Source organism: Vigna umbellata, chromosome 6 (genome assembly GCF_029865625.1).
Source record: "Vigna umbellata cultivar VRB3 chromosome 6, Vumbellata_1.0, whole genome shotgun sequence".
NCBI classification, from domain to species: Eukaryota; Viridiplantae; Streptophyta; class Magnoliopsida; order Fabales; family Fabaceae; genus Vigna; species Vigna umbellata.
The window spans coordinates 3,746,459-3,769,775 of NC_142170.1; the positions used below are offsets into that span (position 1 = coordinate 3,746,459).

Consider the following 23,317-nt stretch of genomic DNA (forward strand, 5'->3'; position numbering starts at 1 on the left):
TTAAATATTTTAGTCGGTCAGATCAAAATATTCAATTTAATATTTTATAATAGAAATGTTTCAATAGATAAGAGACTACTTTATCTCTTATAAAACCAATATCACAATGATCACAACTACAAATTTGTGGTCATCAAATCATATATATATATATATATATATATATATATATATATATATATATATATATATATATATATATATAACAAAAAACCAAATTGATTTCATTGTGGTCAATTCGATCAAGGCAAATCCTTCCATTCTGATAAAAGGTTTAATTGCAAAAGTAAAAAAATCTATCACAATTATTTTATGACATATAGAAAAACATGAATGGCTAAACAAAATATTCTTGCAATGAAATTTGTTGGCTGAGATAAATCATATAATCATATTACAATATGGTTGTAAATTGTATGATAAAGTGTTATAGACACAATTGTAGATTAGGATGAACTTGCATATGGTATTTAAGACACCTTGTCTCACATTTTAAAACATGTCCTTTGGTCTTTCAACCTATGCAATAGTGACTTCAACAATTGCCATCTAATCATTTAAGTTGATAGGACATTTTTATACCGAAAAATATCATCATACTTTGTTACTGTAATTAGTCAAAATAGAAGCTAGAATGTATTTTTTTTTACCTTTCACAATTGTTGAAGGTGAAAGGAAGATATGGTAAGGTTTTTCCAAATTGTTGCAAGCATATGCCACACCTATCATATTGTATCATTACAATCTCCAAAAGTTAATTGGAAAGTAGATGGTTGCATCCCACTATATTGCATCGGGCTTTAATAAAAAGTTAAAAGTTTAGAGTTGAAGAGAATTAATAAACATTGATATCTATATTCCTTAACTTCATTATTGAATATTACAAAATCACAAAAATATTTAAGTAATTTCATTTATTAGAAGAAAAAAAAGAATAAAAGATTCCTAAGTTTTACGTTATATTCAAATAGGACGTTGAATTTACCATGGGCCGACACTGAATATGTTTTAATGAATGTAAAAAACATAGTATTATTATTTTTTTGGGCTTTCATTTCTGCTTGAACTTTCTTCTTCGATATGAGTGCGAACAACAAACAATTTTAGCTTTGATACTCATTTGCTTTGTTTTTCATTTGTTTTGACCGATTGATTTTCGTTTTTCTTTAGGCTTTTTGCATACATGGTCAGCGAGTTCATCTTCTTCCTTAGTGTCCACTACTCTCTACTTTCGCGACAACATCTGGATGTTAGTTTTTTGTTTTTTGCCTTCAATGTATTACGAAGTGTTTACAATTTTGGTTGTGTTTGTGGGTTTTAGATTCATAATTTAGTTTTATTTATTGACGTGGTTTCTTGCTTTTTTGTTGTTTATAAAATTATTTAGAGTAGTATGGATCGAAGCTGAATTCACAAGCGTCATATCAGTGAAGAGTATGAAAGAGGAGTTTCTGAGTTCTTAGAATATGTTAAAGAACATGCAAAACCAATGAACGTGAGATATTTTTGTCCTTGTGTTCGTTGTCTCAATCAAGTATTTGAAGACTTGGACAATATTCGTGATCATTTGTTCATCTATGGAATAATGAGAAGTTATACAGTTTGGACTTGGCATGGGGAAGTAGCCAACAACGTTAAGAGATTCGTCGACGAATGGATGAATGATCATTTAGAGGAAATGGTACGTGATGTTGGTGAAGAAAATTTTGGAAGAGCTCATTTATAAAAAAAGTCTTAAGAATGATTCAAAACAAGAGTTGTATCCAGGATGCATCAACTTTACACGATTGTCGGCTATGACACCCGGGCACTGACAAGGGCGGGGAGTGATCGCCGGTGCAAAAGGCACGAAGTGCAAGGGGCACAAACAAGGAGCGGCTCCTAGAAGGCTTCTAGTGGAAGGGACACATGGATGAATCGAACATACACCAGAATGAGAGGGATCTAGAGACTGTATAGGTATGAGACTATACAGTTGAAGGATAGCTTAAAGGGATTGATTTGGCTACTCATATCACCAAAATGCAATTGTTTTTTGGTAGCCTAACCCATAAGAACTCCATGGTTAAGCGTGCTTGCCGGGGCGTTACAAGTGGTATCGACTATACAGTTGAAGGATAGCTTAAAGGGATTGATTTGGCTACTCATATTTGCTTTAAATGATGCACTGGAAGTCGTTGGTGGAGAAAGATGGTTGAACATTTCATGCATACAACTATGGTGCATGTAAGTTTTTTAATTGTTATTTAACTTTTTGAATATTAGTATTATTACTTTTTAATAAATATACTTAACTTTATTGTTATAGGTACATGGACACTATCATAGTGGACCAAGGACGTGTAACAATGTATGACTTTCTTGAACCTCAGACCATTCAACCATCTGGAAACACATTAGATTTGAGACAATCATATATGCAAACATGGATGACTGAGTCAAAAAGAGAGTTGTATATCGCGCCATACATTGATGGGTATGTGTTACTCAATATTGTCAACTTTTATCAAAATTTAATTAGTAAACTCACTAGTTGTTGGTACATGTTAGGGGTAATTAGCAAATGATGGTGATCATTCCAAGAAAACTACAAGTTGTATGGTTTTGTTCTCTTCATAGGAAGATGAAATCGGATTTGAAGTCCTTGTTACAAACATAAGTATTACATTCATTCATATCAATTCATTATGATATTAACATATTAACTTATATTTCTAATGTTTCAAATTTGTTTAGAGTTGTGGGTAGGCCCAGAGCACAACAAATTGAAATTATATATCCTAAGGTTGGAATACATTGATCTTTAACTTATTAATTTTCGTAGTCAAATTTAAACCATTACATTTGACTATGTTCTTTCACATGCTTAGTGTAACAAGCAGACACATTCCTAGCATATGGCTACTACATCATGTCATGGATGAAGACAATCATTCGAGCAGGAATCAAAGTAGATTGGACTGAGGTAAAAATTTACATTTGAAATCTTACAAATCTCAATAAAGTTTTCACATTAGAATGAATATAAAAGTAAATTTTTCTTGATTTTGCAGCGGTTCAACAATACCTCTTCATTGCCAGAAGCCAGAATAGGGAAGCTCAAACAAGAATGGGCAGGATATTTGAATCAACATTTTCATTAGGTATAACTTTAGGTTTTTCCTTTAAGTTCCTTTTGTTTTGATGATAACATTTTGATAACATGGTTTAAACTGTGAATTGATGAATTCTATGAATAAATGAATTGGAAAACTGGTTTTTGTATTTTAGGTTTGGTTAAATGAGCAAAAACGAACCAATTTAAAAAAAAAACTCTGAATTTAACGTCAGCCTCTACACTACACGATGTTAGTATAGGTGTGTGGGTTTCAACATGTACACTACACGACCTTAAACCCTTTTCAGTGGCCAACCATAGAAATGCACCGCTGGACGAGCTCCTTTATGGCTCAACGACGGTGATGTCGGCCTCTAGTACTATTCGACGTCAATTTTACGTCTCACCCTCCTCTCATTGGATGTCAAATCCTCCTTTACATCCAACTGAGAATTGTAGATATAGTCACATATTGACGTCTATCTGGGTAGAAATTCGACGTCAATTTTACGTCTCAGCCCCTTGCAGTGGATGTCAAATCCTCCTTTAAATCCAACTGGTATTGTGCATTTAGTCACATATTAGATGTCAAACTCTTTATTGACTAATGTGTTGTGTAAATAGTTAACGTCGACCTGTATAATTCACCGTTAATTTAACGTCTTCCGATATGACGTTGGCTTCAAGTACACCATTAAAAGCTCAAAATCATCGACGTTGTATGTTATTTTTGTATTAGTGGATAAACCAATTTCAAATAAAACAAAAGTATTTTTATTGTCTTCTTCATATAAACAATAAAATATTGCAACTTGTAACATTTTTGTCCTCAATAAATTAAATTTTTCTTACTTAATTTAACATGCTTACTTATTTTATTTACACATTTTTTACACGTCATATATCACACATTCAATTTTCCTATACACACAATATATTAAATAAAATTAATTAAAATATTCATTTTCAAATTTAAATCAATCATACCAATTACAAAATAACAAACTTATGGAATTTTCAAATATTTCATAATTTCATTGACCAATTTATTAAATAAATCACAAATAAATATAACATATTTTTCAATATTTAGTTAAAAGAAAAAATAAAACAGAATAAATAATTTCGTATAAATTCTCCAAACAAGTCAATGCAATACTTTATTAATTTACATATTTCTAATATATATTATTTTCCTTATAATTGTATAACTATTACTTTTTTAAAATCAATAGGTACATGTTATTTCTTTTTTATAATTATATTTTTTTATAAATCAATTTATATGTTTCAATAACAGCTAATATTGTTACTTTTTATAAATAATATTTTAATATAAAAAAATGATAATATAATATTAATCACTTTTTAAAAATAATATAATACTAATGTAACAAATACAAAATGAAATTTAAAATCAAATTCACATTTGTAGATCGTGAAAGTTGTATAGATAGTACACGATTTCAATGCAACATAAAAGTTGTCTTTCTAGGCTGCTTTAGTTTTAATCACATAACACTGAAGTTGTGTCCTTTATATATACTATTTCAACTTTTACTCCTAAGTCAATTACAATTGTGTCATTCTTAAATGAAAAAAAAAACAGAATTAGACTAAACAAGTTCTTGTTTGTGACACTAATATAAATGTTATGCTAGTTAAATTGAAGATTTATATAAATATAACTAAAATAAATTAATTATAATACTCGAAATTCATTATAATACGTTAATATTGTTCTAGACTCAGGTTTAAACTAATCTAAAATGAAAAACACCATGCCCTTTTAGTGTCTCTCGACTGAAAAAAAAAAATCTGCTTTGTCAAATTTCTTGTTGAGATAACACAATTTCCTTATAAGGGAATCTTATCAAACAACCATGTTTGACTATTTAGGAAATTTTGATAAAATTGAAAAAATTTATCCTACTTTGTTAAATTTTCCTTCTTTCTACCTACTTCACTTTTTTATTTATTCACATCAAATTATAAAAAAATATACCTAATGCTATCAAAACGGGTCACTCAGTTCAACCCGACCTGACTCACCACGAGTTGACTACTTAGTGAGTCAATCTAACTTGACTCATTTATTAGCGAGTCAAAAACATTCGAACCCGACTTGACTCACCATGAGGGTTGGTGGGTTAAACGAGTTGGTTCACTGACTCACTTAATCACAAATATTTTTTTTTAATCCAAAAAAATTACAATTTTTTAATAAATTTATAATATTTTGCTCTCTTGAAACATCTTTTTCTTTATTTCATACAATATAATAAAAAAATGTTAACTAATAATATTGAAACACAAAATAATAAATAATTAAATTAAACTAGGTGTAACATCCCAATTTCTCACACTTTATAATTCATAGCCAATATATTGTAGCATTACATAGTCATTCATAAGGAAATATAAAGAAGATCACACTAACAATACATTTTTTTTAACTCAGATTTCAACTTATAAAACTCATAAAGATAACTCGACCTCTTGTATATTATTCTTCGGTCTCTCTCTTCACTTACACTGTATCAGACAATATTCCATCATCTACTCCCGTATAACACACACGTTATACGATCATCTCACAAAATATATATATATATCAACACAAACACAAACAAGTAGGGGTGAGTTAACATGCAATAGACGATTTATAAATCATGCTTAATTATATTACTTCACATAACAATAATCATAGCACCATGCAGTAATTAAAGTAGACTTAATCATCACAACATATAATAATCATGTCAAACACACTCATCGGGATGATACGTTTATGCGCGATCACGGGAGGTTATGCCCTTTTGATGACCTCTACTTCTTTTCACAGATACACTTCTGATACAACACTCCATACTATCCACAAGGTTAGTCCGTTAATACCTATGTCAAAAACCGACACATAGACTAGGACCTCCTGCCCTTCTCACCACATAACTCATCCTTCTCTACTTGAGACTGGATGATTATTAGAGTATCAGGATAATCTCAACAACGAGACCCTCAACATCAACGTGCACAATAATTACTTACAACCAGAGAGTCTCTCCATGAGACCCTTGACCAATCTCACATCATATTCATATTCAACAAGTCATTCTTCATGCGATACATTTTTTTTTATCTAAAATCATGTTCGTAGCTTAACATAGAATAATGTTCAAGTAAATGATATAATCAGGCATACAAATCAATAAATACAATTACTCAACATTTTATCAAACATTATTAACAATTTAACCAATTATAGTATTATGTGGAGTGATTATTCTCATTACAGCCTGTAATTAAAGATTTGACCAGTCAAAATAAATAATAACATGGTTAGAACCTACTGTAAAAACATTAGTTCAATCCTATGGTTAATGAAGTGAGAATCTTAATTTTACCTAGCTGACTCAAAAACAGAATTTAAGGTGGTACTAAATCATCTAATAAATCCAAAATTAGTTTCTCTAAATATATACATCCAATTTCAAATATGAGCGGTCAAGGTGAATAAATATGTCTTAGGAACTATATATTAAAATTTTAGATTAATCTAACATTTAACTAGGTTGAAATTGAAGTTTTACCGAAGTAACTTAAAAACAAAATTTAAGTGATTTTCAGATTTAACCAAAGTGCGAAATTAATTATTCTAAGCACAACCAACCAATTAAAAATCCGAGCGGTCAAAATGATTTTATGTCTTATGGACCATATATCAAATTATCGGGTTAATCTAATGGTAAACAAAGTGGGGATTAATGTTTTTACTAGGTAACTTAAGAACAAAATTACATTGTTAATCAGGTTATTCAAAAATGAAAAATTTATTCATCCAAGTATAGATCTCTAATTAAAAACTCGAACGGTCAAAAGAGAGTATAATCTTTCAGAAATCATTTATAAAAATTTCAGTTTAATCTAACGGTAAATTACCACATAACTTATTAATTATTACTACTAATAATATTAAGAGAAAATTACTACTATTAAGATGAATATTTTCATAGGCTTTACATTAAGTGAGTTGGCTCACCAATTCAGCTCACCACGGAACAATATAGATGAATGATTCATTAAGTTAAATTAAAAATTGATCTGTATAATTTTTTTTATTTTTTTTAAACTAACCTTATTCGAATCCGTGATAGACCGAATTAATAAAGAGGTTTGAACCCATTTTGAGATACTACATGCCTATATTTTACAAGTTTCGTTTATTGAAAAAGTCACTGCAGCCATAAGTCAACATGGGTAAGCGTATAACTATTCTTTTAATGTTTGGTCTATTTCAGGTACATTGTTCTTTCAATATTTGCTCAATATATTTTATTCAAAAACTATTCTTTTATTCAAAACACAAATTCAGATTATAAGTGATTTCTTTTTTTCGCACGTATAAATTCAGAGTATCAGCTATTAAAAAATATTTACTATTGAGCGAATGAGTATTTCTTATAATTATATCTCTCATCTACGCGGAGAGGAAAAGAAAGAATTAAAAAAAAGGTCGGTCATACATGAGTTAAAACTTACAAATATATATTTTGAAGAATAAATTTTATCTTAGAATTACTTTTGGCATTTAAAATTTGTTAACTACTGAAAAGCTTATATTTAGTTTTTTAAAATATATTTGTGGCGTCTTCGTTATATTAATTTTGATCGAAGGTTCCATTTTAGTTTCTATGATAATTTTATTTGATTTGTTTTAATTTGGCAGTAGCTTTTAGTTTTCATACCTTCAAAAATAGTACTTTTTATTAAATTAAAAACATTAAAATGTACACAGAAGTAAAACTTAAACGAAATGAAAACTATAAACATAAAAGGTTAAATCTTTAAATTAAAGATAAAAGCTAATGTATAGTTTATATATATTATATATATATAAAAGCTTACTTTAATCCTGAAAATTTTACCCTATTCCACGTGGAGGGCCTAGCTATTGAAAACACCTGATACATAGGAGTATAAGAGAAGAAACCAAATCAAAACAATGGGAAGGTTGATAAAATATGGAAAATTTTTCAGAAAGCGTGTAAACCGTAAAGTTAAATAACAGTTTTAGTAGTTATCAAAGAACAACAACAAATAATAATACATAGATTCTTTAAGAATGTTGTTTTTGTTCTTGCAATGTAAAAGAAAATACATTATTAGAAAGTAAGTTTATTTTGAAAAATTTGACTTACAAAAAGATAAAGTTTTGATTATCAATGGAGATTTCTATCTCTAATATGCATAAAGAAAATTATCAAAAAATCAAACATGGTGGACTTGTCCTTTTCAGACCTGTCTGTCAACGCCACTATTTTCCATCCTCATCAGCATATAGCACAGTCACTCATCTTTCTCTTCTTTTTTCTCTTCTTTTTTGCCTTATTTTTCTTCCTCTCTTTTCATCAGCTCAAGGAAAACAGCTATGACCACCAGAGAAATCCTTAACAAGATGAAGGTACAGGTCATTCCCTTTTGATATTGCATAGAAAATTAGTGGTGGCTGGACTTGGATCACATTTTTCTTGCTTTTATATTCATCAATTGATAAATTATGTAGATCTTCATTTGTGGGTATTATTACTCTTCATCATTCGATTCTGTGGATTGCTTTTTGTTGCTTATATTACTAAAGTTAATAAACTCAACTTGTTTTATTTGTATGCCTTTTGTGGTTGTTGTTGAACCGATTCATGGAGTGTGCCTGGTCTTTCATCATTGACTTTGACTTGTAAGAGAGTGTCTCCAATCACTTTTCTGCAATCTAATGTTATTATCTTTCAGCTATCTCCGATCTGTAGGAAACATTTCACTGAAACTGATATGCATCTTTGTTTCCGGTATGAGAAAAGTATACCAGATCATGTCAAATACTTCAATTGGTTTTAATGCGTGATGTAAATTGTGATGAGTGAGGGCTTGTTCCAGAACCAACCTGCTATCATGTTTGCTCGTTTCTGTCATACCCTAGGCTTACTCTGAAATGACAAAGTTACAAAATAAAGATGTTAAGAGGACTTTCTTCCAAAACCTGGTTCTTTGTCCATTAAGAGCCATCTGTTCCTTGTCATTAATCTGGGATTTTCCTTAACGACTTTTGCAAAAACTATAGTGAAAGAAGTTGAGGGCTTTCTAATTTCCTTCCAGGGAAGTTGTAAAATCATAATATATCACTTTGAATGAGCTAGTTAGCTTTTAACAATAGGGCTTGTGGGGTTTTTGGCTTTGATCTATCTATGTGAGCTAGATCATTTTTTGATAGCTCTAACATAAAGTGTAACAAACGATCTTGTTGTATAAGAGTTGGGAAAGTGGTTGTGTGATTCAGGTAACCTATCTCACTGTTGAGATAAAGTTTTCCTGTTGTAATGGAGAGGGTTGGGAGGGCACCACTGGTTTCTCTGGTCAGAACATATTTCTTTACATATGGTCTTCAACCTTCAGAATTGAATGCATCTTCTTAATGACCATAGAACTATATGGCAAGGTCAATCATCCACTTGATTAACTACTTCGCATATTGACAACCAAAGCATGAGTCTATAGTCAATTTGTTGACGTGAACGTTGCTTGCAGGTAAAAGTTGGTTTGGGTTCATCAGACCCTGATTCGGGGAAAGGCAAGAGCAAGATGTCGAAGAACATAACTCATGGCTTTCACTTGGTAAAAGGAAAATCATATCATGACATGGAGGATTATGTTGTTGCTCAATTTAAGCAAGTAGACAGCAATGAATTGGGTTTGTTTGCAATATTTGATGGACACGCAGGTCACAATGTACCTAATTACCTACAGTCTCATTTGTTTGATAATATCTTAAAAGAGGTAATGGATGAGCTTTTGCTGGTTACTTAACTGTAAGTCAGATTAATTTCAGGGATATCCTCAAAATCGAAAATTAACTATAGTTAAATGAATATGATTACTATTTGTAATAGAAGTTCAATCATTTTTTGTCTTGTGTAGCCTGACTTCTGGAAAGAACCTGCAGATGCTGTCAAGAGAGCTTACAGTAAAACTGATTCTAATATTTTAGAGATGTCGGGTGAATTGGGTAGAGGAGGTTCAACTGCAGTTACAGCCATATTAGTCAATTGTCAGAAGTTAATAGTAGCCAACATTGGGGATTCCAGGGCTGTCTTATGCAAGAAGGGTGTGGCCAAACAATTATCAGTGGATCATGAGCCAAACACGGAGCATGAAGATATAAAAAATAGAGGTGGTTTTGTATCAAACTTTCCAGGTATGACAATTTAAAATGCACATAACTTTGCCTTGATCTTACTAAATGCTCCACTAGGTTGGTCGGTTGTGAGATTTGTAGCACAGAGCTAATGATTCTCGCTGTTTTTCTGATCTAGTTGAGTTGCTTGCTTTAAAAAATTCAATTAGAGCAGCATAGACTTTTGTTCCAGTGCTAAGGATGCAACTTTTATCATTACCTCAGGGGATGTTCCACGGGTTGATGGACGGCTGGCTGTGTCAAGGGCTTTTGGTGACAAAAGCCTGAAGAAACATTTGAGTTCAGAGCCATTTGTGACAGTGGAGAATATAAATGATGATGCAGAATTCATTATATTAGCCAGTGATGGATTATGGAAGGTCAGTTTTTATAAATGAAGCATGATGCAAACACCTTATAACTATCTATCTATCTATCTCAATGTATATATTGGATAGGTTTAATTACTCATTTGATTCCTATATTTGCATAATCTTAACAATTTAGAAAATACTTGTTTTTTAGTCCATGCACACATACTTTTTAACTCTGTTTAGTATTTTTTTTGATCGGTTTTAGTCCTTATAGGTTTGGACAGTAGGGATTGAAGAGTGTATGTGTCTGATATGGCCTAAAGAGTAGTTTCTAAGTAGTCATGTTTGGTGCTTGTGGAGTTTTATCTAATGTTCAAATCTGTTTGTTCAAATTGTTTCAGGTCATGTCAAATCAAGAAGCAGTTAATTGTATCAAAAATATAAAGGATGCTCGGTCTTCAGCAAAGCGCCTTACCGAAGAAGCAGTTAACAAGAAAAGCACTGATGATATCTCGTGCATTGTTGTCAAATTTCAGTGATCACAACACTCACATGACATACTTTGAACCAGCAACTTCCAAGTGTAACATATACTGCGGTGTAATGAATAAAATGATAAATTATGTTGAGTCCTTCATGCAAATTAACAATGTGAGCAATATGTAGATTCTGTGATTATATAGACCAAACTTTAATCTGCAAGTTTGCAAGGAGGTTTGGCTTTGTCAGTGATCTTAGAACCTTACTTTTAGATCACTTCCTAGGCCTGTAAGACTTTAGATCAAGTTATTTGCTTGTATTACTCATTTCATTGTTGTCATAATTTGTTGTTATTTTTCAGAAGGAACCTGGGATTGACCTTCAACAATATCTTTTCATAAATAGGAGGGAGGGTGATGGCTTTGCAGTGTCATAAGCATATCAATAATTGACAGGGGCAGACAAGAACATGTTTGTTACCATTTTGAGCTATCTTACCGTTTTATTTACTGGAGATGCAAATAAATCCTACACATTTATTGTGGATATTTTATTTTACCCTTTTATACGTTTTGAGTCTATTGAATCTATATAAATAATTGAAAGAGATACCTGAATTTACTCAATAAACTATGGATTTTATTCTAATAATGGGGAAATACATCATTTTAAGGGTGGTATCAAGGCACACAGAAACATAAGAAACTTGGTAAGTAAATAATAAAATATAGAGCTTCAGCACCATGACGTAGTTTACATATGACACCACCTTTAAGTGTTGGGAGTTTTTAATTCTGGTTTAGATGCTTATTCTCCTAACATAAAAAGTGGACTTTATTATATGCCTTGGCATATTGTAAAGATCCGTTGACAGAAGAGAGGGAGCATGCTGATGAACACATTAAATTCATCTGAAGTTGAAGGACCTGTAACCAGAATTCCTTGCCATGTTCATCTGAATTCTTCCCCAGTCATCAGCATTTCTGCAGAGGCTTTCTGTAGGCTGCTGTCCTTTGCTGCTGCTGCTGCATCCTTCATTGCAAGTCTCAGCATTGCTCTTCCGGCGCCGTTCATTATGTCTTGCCAAGCGTCTCCGGCAGCTTCTTTTTGCTTCGTCAAATTCTGCCAGCTCATGGAACCTGCACAAACTCATCACAGGTTTCTAACACGGAAAATGTATAGAAGCAATCCCTTGAAATAGTTGACAATTCTTCTTTATATGGAAGATGAGTTAAAAGATCCAAGCACTGAAGTTGAATTTTTAATGTATGTTTCTGATGTATGCATCAGAAAATGTTTCTTGAGTAACACAACAACAAAATTTTTTAGTCACTGATTAAGATTCAAAGCATGCCTCTAATTACAAGAAGTCTGTTCATAGTTTCAATTTAAAGGACTACTTCAAAAATATTACAATGCTTAGTTTAAAAATTTTCATGGATAAGCATGATCAACTCTACTATATATAATGAAGATGCTAAAGGAATACAGGTTTACATCAAGAGAAAATGCTTTAGTTTAGATGAGGGATTTAACACCTGCTACATTGCTGGCAAAACCTCTGCCTCATTCCTGCAACCATCACAAAAGGTGCCTTGGAATGAAGCTCACACACCTTGTGGCGGCGATGGTACCTCTTTGCAACAGTCAAATCAGCACCACACATCTCTGCTTGACAAGAAGGTGGAGAAACTCCACCTCCAGTAGACCCTCTTCTCCCACCACCTGCCCCACCCTTCTTCCTCTCATCTTCTGCAAGACAGCCCTCAACGCCAGCCACACTTTCATCCTCCTCCTCTTCCTCCTCTTCTACTTCAACCGGACTGTCTCTCCTCACCTTCTCAATTGACACTTGCCTCCTGTCTCTACTCTTGATCTCCATTATGAGTTTTGACAAGTATGAAGAAGAAGAAGATGCTGGGGGCAAGAAAACGGTTAGAGGTTGTCTCTGGGAGCATTGTGAGGGAATGAGAGTTTATATGGAGCCAAAAAGGGTAGAAAAAGAAGAGGGAAGGGTGTGGACCACAAACTTCATCTGTTGGTTGTTTGCTTTGTTAGCATAGGGTGGGGGGGAAGTAATGCATGGGGATGTGGTTTGTTTTGTCTGTAATGATAAGCAAATAAAGCAAAGTTTAAATATCACTTGTTGTAATAAGTGGGAAGTGGGGATTGATTTTGCATGAATGATGTGTTGAAAGTGACAGTGCTGTCAATTTAGGTTCCTTTGTGGTAAATGCTTATCTAATGGTGCTCAAGGAGTAACAATTTAGAAGAGAAGGATTTTCCCTTTGTTTGTTGATGTGATTTCTGATACGCAGGTGAAGGACCCATATCACATGCACAGCCATCCCAAGCCTTCATCTCCTGTATTTACAGAAAGATATATATGATATTACTCATGACTTCATACAAAAATCTGCATGATTAAAAACAGAATCAGAATGACAGTACCAGCAGGGATAACTTGGACTTAGGCACTGTAGGCTTGTTATGAAGAGACTTTTCTCAATTAGATTATTGTAAACAGAAATCAAGTAGTCCATTCTAACTGCACCACAACTAATCCACATAGGAAATTAGTTCTTATGGTTCACTCCCAATATGGAAGTTACTAGGAGTAACATACTTAAACATAGGGTTTAGGTATATAGGTCTGTTTTCTCTGTTACTTGTATGACTAAAATATTTTATTGAGATGCACAGTGACAGATGTACTTGTGAACTGGATTTTAAATCAAAAGCTTGTGAAGTACTCATGGCAGTGGGAAAGGGTAGAAAGTTGAAAGAAACATATCATATTTTTCATGGAAGCCAAAGGTCTAGGGAACATCAACAAGAAAATCACCTCTGTAACTTCTCAAGAAAATATGGGTACGTTTAACTTCACCATGGATCAAATTAAGTGCTGATTCTGCTTTCAATAATTTTTAGATTTTCACATCAGAAACATGTTTCACTTGTCTTTAGTTATAAGAAAATGAGTCAAAAAAATAGATCTAATGATGCATATTTGCTTAAACGGTTAAAATATTTAGTGCTTGGAAATATGAAAACTGTACTTCCACCACTCTGGCATAAAATGATATCATAAACTCTTTTTTTTTTATAATTCAAATGATGTCACAAAGTTGGAGGATGGCATTTCCACATTAGCTGGTAATCTTGACGCATGCATGTTTCAATAGTACGCCTTTGGCCACAACAATCATGGTACTGACATGACCCAGCACGCTAACACCATGGTTTCACAAGAAGGCAAGAAGCCATTGTACTTGCCACTTGATGTGAGTTTTCACCATGGATGGCTTCTAGTTGTAACAGACAAAAGCAAATAGTTTCAATCTTATAACAAAAAAAAATTTATTTTCAATTGGGAGGAAAAGAAAACAGGAGAGGTCATTTCGTTTGGAAGTTATAAAAGGTTAACTGATGTTTGACTGTTGATGTCTTTTATTCTGTGACAGTTTTATGGTTTTCAATCTTATGGTCATGCCTGCTTAATTAATCTTTGATGGAGTTATTAAAGCTGTATTCCAGCACATAATTGAATTAAACTCATTACAAAAGGGTCTTAAGTCATTTTCAAAGACTTAATTAAGCACAACACAACTAATGCTTAATAATTCAGAGAAACTTCATAAAAACTTCTGTAAAGGAGAGAGGAAAATGACACTTTAACCTTTTACCTGGACGTTGTTTCCTTGTTATCTTGACATTTTAAAGGTAAAGCAAGTTAGACTTGCACATATGTTCTTGTAATATGTTTCAGTAGGCTTTTTACATGATAAGGATTTTAGATACCCTTTATATGTGTTATGTCACTGAATCCAAATTTTTCTATGCTGCTTATGTAAGTCAGTCCCTTAAACCAAATCTCTTCTATAATACTCTCCTGTATTTAGTCATAATATACGTATATATATAATTTAAGGTAAAAAGTTGGCCACATCATGGCAAAAACCATGGTAAAGCTAAAAGCTTAATGGATACAAAATCAATTTCTGCTAGTATAAATGATGTTTGGCCACAAATGTAGAATCAGTTGTAACATTAGCTTGCCTTCTCTTAATTTCCCTTCTGGCCATGAGAATCGGAATATCACAGTGTACATATTTCTCCAAAAATCATGCCCATCACTCTCATGTTGAGTTGGTTTGGTCCCCCTTTTTCTTCTTTTTATTTAATTATTTAATTTTATTTATATTACTCATGAAACAAATCAATACTAAAACCTAACTAGTCATCATGCCCGTGTCATCTTTGTTCAATAACACCCTGCATAAAGCATTTACATATACCAAAGATTCAAACTTGAAATTAGCCATGAAAATGAGAGTACAGAAACACAATGATATATCCCATTATGCCATAGTAATTGTGATCCCTTGTGAAATGGTCCACAAGTTTGTGTCTTTAGCAAAGTGTGACGAAGGACAGTTGTTGAGAATTGTATACTGATAGGACAAAGAAAGAGGTTGTAGTGAGATTCTTGGTTGGTGTGTGTAAAGAAGGGATAGTGCAGAGACAGCTTGCATGGGCACTACATGATCTGATTCAAGAAGGTTGGAATTTGGTTTTGGTCCCAAGATTTTGGTATGCTAAATGAGAATAAAAGCATAAAATCAAAATGTGCAGCATAGATACATGATCTGGTTTGAAGTCACCTTTGTGTCTTCTTTGCATGCGATTGCTTTTCTCTTATCAACGCTTTGTAGCTTTTGCCTTTATACAACGGTATCTGATTCTGCCTCTATTTTCATGTATGATAACTATATATTCTCTTTTCAACTAGTCAAAATTATAGTACATATGATTCTTATATTTACTAAAGGTCTATAATTTAATTATAATATATACAAAAATATACAAATTAATTGAGTTTAAATTTAAAGTTTTTATGCTGTCTCTTTTCTTCATATAAAATAAAACACAAATTAATAAAGTTTTTAGATTAGTTTAAAACAATAGTTAATATAATTAGTAGTTAAATTAAATTTGTTTTGAATATATATATATATATATATATATATATATATATATATATATATATATATTAAAACTATTATTTATTTAATAATGCATACTTTTTACTTTTAAATGTTTTTAATTTTAGTTGTCCATGTCTCTTTCATCAATAATATATTTATTATTTCAATATGAACAATCAAAATAACATATCTTATTTATTTATTTACAAAATAAATAAAAAATACATACTTTATAATTCATGTGCATGTATATTAAGGAATTTAAGTTGCTAATAAATTTGATATTTTCAATTGAGTTTTTATTTACTCAAAATTTTGATAGTTTCATTCTTTTTCTTATCATTTAATATTTTCTTTAACTAGGTGACATATTATAATTTTACTTATCTCCAGGTGTTAAAGAAATATAAGATTTTGTGATTGATATAAATATCTATATCATATTAATGTAAAATGATTAGTGATTTTTATTGCACGAAAATGTGATAAATAACCGATATATGGTGGAGATCAAATCTCATCAATTGGAGTGATAGAGCAACCCCTCAATCACTATAGATAATGGTTATGAGAGCAATAGAGAAATATCACAATTTTGTTATTCAATACCTTTTCAATTAAAGCAATAAAAGATATTTGTGATTTTATATTATTACACTATCATTTTATATTAATTGTTAGAATTGTGTAAGAGAAATTTCACTTTTGGATAAAAACTAAGAGAAGGGTAAATTAGTTCACGATTGGATAAAAACTAAAAGTATATGGTGAATTAGTTTACTTAGTTGTACTGTGTTTTTAAAATTTTTTTATTTTTATAAACTGATTTTATAACAAAAATTGATTCTTTTAAAACAAGAACAAGAAAGATGAAAAGTATAGAGAAATAAAAGGTTGCACTAGTAGTTTTAATTATACTAGTTTGGATAAAAAAATCCTACGTCTAAATATTAATCTCTCTACATAGAAATTAACTAATCACTAAGAAATAATCCGAACTTACAATCATAAAGAGTAGAGTAAAGGTTAGAAAACACCTCTCTTGAAGACAGAAGAGATGAACAATACCTTCTTTGACACACAAACGATGAACAACACCTTTTTTGACACACAAAGGATAAAACAATTTCTTAGCAACAACAACAACACTCTGAAAGTACAAGAAAAACACTATAGGGGAGTGGTGAATAATGTTTTTGCAATTCTTTCGCAAAGTAGTGTCTAATACTTTGTAAAGAGAATGTATAATTATTATAAGTAGACGCTGGGTTTTTATAAGATAAGTAAATGGAAAACGTTTTGAATAGGAAAGCAATAAACCACAACTTTTTATACTGGTTCACTCAACTTGAGCTACGTTTAGTTCTCCCTTAAGAACTCTTAAGGGTTTCCACTAATATTTTCAAGATTACACGAGTTTTGTTTTTCTAGGATCTCACTAAGTATTCTTTCCACTTGTAGTTACAACGAGTATTAACACTACTTCTGGTTTTCTAGTCAACACGACTAGACAAATTTAGCCACTCCTAGATCTAATCCTAAATAACTGTCCATATGTTCAACTCAACCTGAGCTAAACAACCAAGTATTTGAGTTCTCTTCAAAACTTACAAAAAATCCATAAAAGGATTTTCTATAAGGTATAGATGAATAACTCTTACTAAGAGGATATGTGTTCTAATACAATACAATCTGTGACACTTAAATGTGTTTCTCTTTTTCTCTAAGATTTTCCTCTTAAAAGATATTGAGCTTGAGACGATATATGAATATTGTAAGCTTTTCTCTCTTTTCAAGTTGTTATTCTCCTTATGTTATCTTTCTTGCGATTTTCATTAACATCTTGTCTTCAAGCTTTGTTTATATATAGCTTATCTTGAAGATGACTGTTAAACAGAAAAGTTGACTTCTAAAGAATTGATAACTTTTAGATGTGAAGTCTGACTTTACTATACTTTGTAAGGTCCAAAGTTTCCTCTCATAGCCTTACCGAAACTTGAGCTTTTATGATGTGATAGAGTAAATGACTTCAAGGGAAACATTCTCATAATATTCTTCTCTCAACGTCTTTTTATTGGGTGTCGTGATTTTGATCATATCTTTATGCTTTGTTAATCTGCATGAAAATCAAGAAACAAAATATACAAGTATTGAAGTACTTTTTTGTACATGCATTAAATGTTTTGAATGTTGATAAGCGTTAGGTAGTGTAGCATGTTCAATACATTTGATCATTTATCATTTCATTAATAAATGGATCATTTGGTAAGACAAATAACATGTATATTCATAAGAGGATATCAATACAAGATTCTTTATCAAAGGATAAAGTGTTTAATGATCCTTCATGAAACGATGCTTTCTCTATAAAGCTTTGCTTAATATAACACTGTATTGAATGAAAAATTTCTTTTAACCTTAGTCTTATATAAGAGATAGACTTTTCTTTTCATGGGAACATAATCATATATCTCCTACACAAAGAGGTATAAGTTACCACAAGATAACAACACAAATATATATCATTTTTTTAACATAGTAAAAAAATAGTTAAGAATAAGAACTCCCCTACAAAGATGATCTCCTTTTTATTTTATTTTATTTTTATCATAAAAAAATGATCTCATGAATAAAGACCTCCCCCTAAATAAGATAAAATGAATCTCCTCCTTAATTTATGAATCAATACAATACCAAATTTTAGTCAGGATATTCTTGAACACCCAAAGATTATTGTTTCTTCATTTTGGTTATAGAACTTAAGATAATCGATTATCACTTGGGATAACCGATTAATTCAAAGGAAATTTTGTACTCTGAAGCTGCGTGGGGATGGTTGTTGATTTTTCTAGAGCCAAAACTAAAAATTTGAAGTCATTGAGATACGATTATCATCCTTGATAATCGATTATCTAGACATGAATTTTCAGACAAATATAATTTTAATCATTCTTAAGACATTAAAACTTATTCAATATTTCCAAATATCTTCGAAGCTCATAAAATTTACCAAGATACTATAAATATATTTTAATTTTTGAAATTAACCTACAGAAAAAAAAATAGAAGAATGTGGGTCCCCAAAATCTTATTTGGGTCCTTTGAGGTTATGGACAAGTTACTCTATAATAGGAATTCAAGCATATCTTCCATTTGGAACACCATAATGTTTAATGTTACATTTGTTTGACGTATGACCTTTCTTCATACAATAGAAGCATGTAACGACATTTGATTTCCTAGAATAAGTTGTTCTTTTTCAACCCATACCCTACGAGTTCTTTTAATTTGATTCTTAATTTTAGGAACACTTTTGTTTTTAAAATCCTTTTTCTTAAAAGTAGGTTTTTCAATATTTTTGGTTGCCTCTTCAAGCAAACGCTCAAGAATATCAAAATAAAACATGTGATTCTTACAAGACTCACATTCAACATTTGTGACATCTTTCTTTTCTAAATCTAACATTTTCGTTTTCAAAATTATTCTTCTTCAAGAGCTTTCTCAAATTTTAGTTGTACTTCTTTACAATTCTTTTTCAATTTCCTATGAACAATATCTAGTTTTTCAAATTCATGCAATCATTATTGAAAAACATCATGCAATTCATCATAATCATAATTATTTCTAGATATACTTACTTGGCTTCCAAATGATTAATTGTTGGACATTAAAGTAAAGGTTTGCGTGCTCATCAAAATAGTGAGGAGCTTGATTCATTATCCTCCTAAACAATGCAAGCTCTCTTCTTCTTGAAGAATTTCTTTTTCTTTTCATCGGCTTTTGTGTCATTTGGACAATATGCCTTAACATGCCCTTTTTCTTCACAATCATAGAATCTGAAATTTGAAGAGGATGCATGATTATCATTCTTGTGAAATTTAAATTGTCCCTTACCTTTGGACTTTAGGAAGATGTTGACTTTTTTATCGTGTGGCTCAAACTTTCATCATCTGAGTGTTCATCTTCTTTGGGGCTTTTATACCTCTCAACTTTAGATTTGAAGGCCAAGTTCTTTTTCTTTCCTTGGTCTTCTTCTTCATTAAGTCGCCCAAGTTCAAGCTCATGTTCTCTTAACTTTCCAAATAGTGCCACCATGGACATGATAACAAAGTTTTGTGACTTCATTATTGTATTCACTTTAGGTTGCCAATATCTATTCCAAGAATTCAAAATTTTTATATTAATTTCATCAGTATCAATTTTTTACCTAACTCAGAGAGATGATTGACAATATGTGTGAGCGCTTCTGCTCATCATATATGGTTTCTCCTTGTTTCATTTTGGACATTTTGTATTATTGTATCAAGGAGTATTTCCATGCATGCTTTACATCATTTGTGTCTTCATGTGTCACTCCTAACACCTCCCACATTTCTTGAGTACTTTTAAACATATACAAATCCTATAAACCTCATTCAAGGTTAAAGTAGATGAAATAATATTTCTAGCTCTAACATCATACATAACTCTTATATTTTCTTCAGCAGTTCACTAAGCATAAGGCTTTGGTTCCTGCATGTTCTTTACAATAACAGTACATATATGGTCCATTTAACACAGCATCCCAAACACCTCTATCAATAAATACCATAAAGATTTACATTTTAACTTTCCATAATGGATAACTTTCACTAGTAAAAAGAGAAGGTCTGTTAATAGATGCACCTTTTGCAAAGGTTTGATTTTGTCTCACCATTTTTGAAAAATTTGAATAACTATCAAAACAACCTCTGATACCAATTATTAAAATCGCGCAGCGGAATGTTTGCGTGTGGACAAAAACCAAGAAGAGGGGTGAATTGGTTTACTTAATAAAAACTATGCCTTTTAAATTTTTTCTCTTTCTATAAACTGATTTTATAACAAAAATAAATTATTTTAAAACAAGAACAAGAAAGATAAAAAATGAAGGAGAAAAGAAATTTGCACGATTAGTTTTATACTGGTTTGGATCAAAAGACCCTATGTCCAATATTTAATCTCTCTAAAGAAGGATTAACTAATCACTAAGAAATAATCAGAACTTACAATCATAAAGAGCAGAGTAAAGGTTAGAAAACACCTCTCTTAAAGGCACAGGAAATGAACAACACCTCATTTGAAACACAAATGATGAACAACACCTCCTTTGACACAAAAAGGATGAACTACTTTCATAGCAACACCAACAACACTCAATCACTTAAACCTTCGAGTGAAAAGTTATTTTGAAATTAGGTGTAGGTAAAATATATATAGACTCTTATTTTGAAAATTAGGTCAAAAAAAATGAAGAGTATATTCACAACTACCGTTGATAATCAATTATCATAAGTGGTAATCAATTATTCAAAAAACTATTTCAAAAGATAATCGCTTGTTGTGATAATTGATTACCCATTTATTTTGAAGTTTAACAATATCTTCTATCGAAATAATGTTCATTAGAAAGATCGTCTAGGTTAACTCGCTAAATGTTGTATGACTAAACACTATACTAAACATTATAGTAAACAAACAACTGTTTAGATCTGATGCACGAATAATTCTTTTGTTTGTTGTGTAGTATCTCTATATCTGTACATATCATATCAAGGAAAATGTGTTTTATTCAAAATTCAGTGTTGATCCTGAAAGACCTTAAGACATACGAAGATATTCAAGGAATGTTTCCTTGTTGCATTCTATTTGATCATTCATACAACAACACAATTTTTCTATGTAGAAGCACATTAACATCTAATAGTGTACAAAAGGCTACAACTTTTTCAAAAGTCAATGCTCTGAGAGTAACAAATTGTTGCACATATTCTTACACTACTAAAACTCTTTCTTCCCCAGTTGCACTGTCTACCTTTAAGACACACATTTTTGTAACAAGTTTTTTAGATTGTTTTGATCATATCCTCTCTAAGAGAGATTTTCATCTATATTTGTTTGTAAATAGATTTATTTTTGGATAATCACGAGTGATTCAAAACACTCAGTTTGTTTAACTCAAGAGGAGATAAACTGTACTTTAGCCAGTTGTTTTATTGTAAATGAAGAGTTGTGAAACTCGTTTGTGATTTATTGAAGTTAGTGGAACCCTTTAAGAGTGCTTAAAGGAGAACTAGAAGTAGCTAAAGTTGAGTGAACCAGTATAAAACGAGCTTTTATCTCTACCATGTTTCACTCTGTTTCTAAACGATTTTAGAAATCCTCAAGTGTTTAACATTGTCAGCAGATCGTTTATCCCTTACAATCAACGTTTGCCACTTATTGCAAAAAGTTTTCAAACTTTATTCAACCGTCACACCCCCTCTCTCTCTAGAGTTTGCTTGTTATTTAAAAAATAAAACTTTTCATGAGTGCTTTGCTGCTTAAGTTCTGCCCGTTGACTCTTGATCTACTAATTTAAATAAAATACACAAATTACAAGATCTCAACAACTAAATTCTTAAGTCTTCCATGTATCTCTTGAATTTAAACATTCTTTAAGCCTTCAATACTTCTCCACGAGTCATCGTCGTTAAAACTCTTTATTGAACAAGAAGTCTATCTTCTTCTTTTCTCATTAATCACATAATCTGGTATTTGTTAATTATATATATATATATATATATATATATATATATATATATAAAATAAATATTTTAATATTAAATATAAAGAATATTTTTAAAAAAATGTAAATTAAAGTATTACATTTTACATTAAAATGAAATTATTATAAGATTTTAATAAAGAAAAAATATATTTAAAACTAAAATATATTAAAATAAACCATAAAAATTTAAATTAATTAGGGTTAAATATGTTTTTAGTCCCTCAACTACCAAACATTTTTAGGTTTAATCTCTCTTCCAAACTTTGGTTCACTTTGATCCTTATCCTTAAAGAAACTGTAATATTTCATCCTCCATGACTAACGACGTTAAGTTTTTCTGTAGCTAATGATGTGCCACATGGAAGGCCAATTCTAATTTTATTTATGACTCTAATTGAAATTAAAAGAAAAAACATTAAATTGTAACGTCAAAACTGGAATCCTTTTTCTTCTTCGTTAAAGGGTTCATCTTCTACGAGCACTCTTTTCTTCTCCATCTTCAACCAACCATTGCAACACTCTTTAATACTCTTCCCCTCTCCTTCCCAGTTTCTGCAAGAATCCTCTCATCGTCATTTTCTTGTTTGTCTTCAATGGCTGCCTCTCACACCATCACTGACACCATGAATCGTAAAGGATCACGTG

At 31.1% G+C, this 23,317-nt stretch overlaps 2 protein-coding genes across 3 annotated transcripts; one reads left to right on the forward strand and one right to left on the reverse strand.

Annotated features, from left to right (window-relative positions):
• Window positions 1–8,406: 8,406 nt before the first annotated feature.
• On the forward strand, window positions 8,407–11,684 carry LOC124843874 (putative protein phosphatase 2C 39). Of its 2 annotated transcripts, XR_015780098.1 has the most exons (6): window positions 8,407–8,558; window positions 9,677–9,925; window positions 10,067–10,343; window positions 10,548–10,702; window positions 11,038–11,287; window positions 11,478–11,684. XR_015780098.1 is itself a non-coding variant. In XM_047320711.2 (5 exons), the coding sequence occupies exons 1-5, from the start codon at window positions 8,526–8,528 to the stop codon at window positions 11,173–11,175; spliced, it is 852 nt and encodes a 283-aa protein (XP_047176667.1). In that variant the 5' UTR covers window positions 8,407–8,525; the 3' UTR covers window positions 11,176–11,684. The 2 variants fall into 2 exon arrangements, 1 of the variants encoding a protein (XP_047176667.1); XM_047320711.2 differs by having other exon boundaries at window positions 11,038–11,684.
• A 130-nt stretch (window positions 11,685–11,814) lies between these two features.
• LOC124843882 (uncharacterized) lies at window positions 11,815–13,140 on the reverse strand. Its single transcript, XM_047320721.2, has 2 exons — window positions 12,655–13,140; window positions 11,815–12,255 (listed from the first exon to the last, which is right to left on the reverse strand). The coding sequence occupies exons 1-2, from the start codon at window positions 12,996–12,998 to the stop codon at window positions 12,024–12,026; spliced, it is 576 nt and encodes a 191-aa protein (XP_047176677.1). The 5' UTR covers window positions 12,999–13,140; the 3' UTR covers window positions 11,815–12,023.
• Window positions 13,141–23,317: the final 10,177 nt, after the last annotated feature.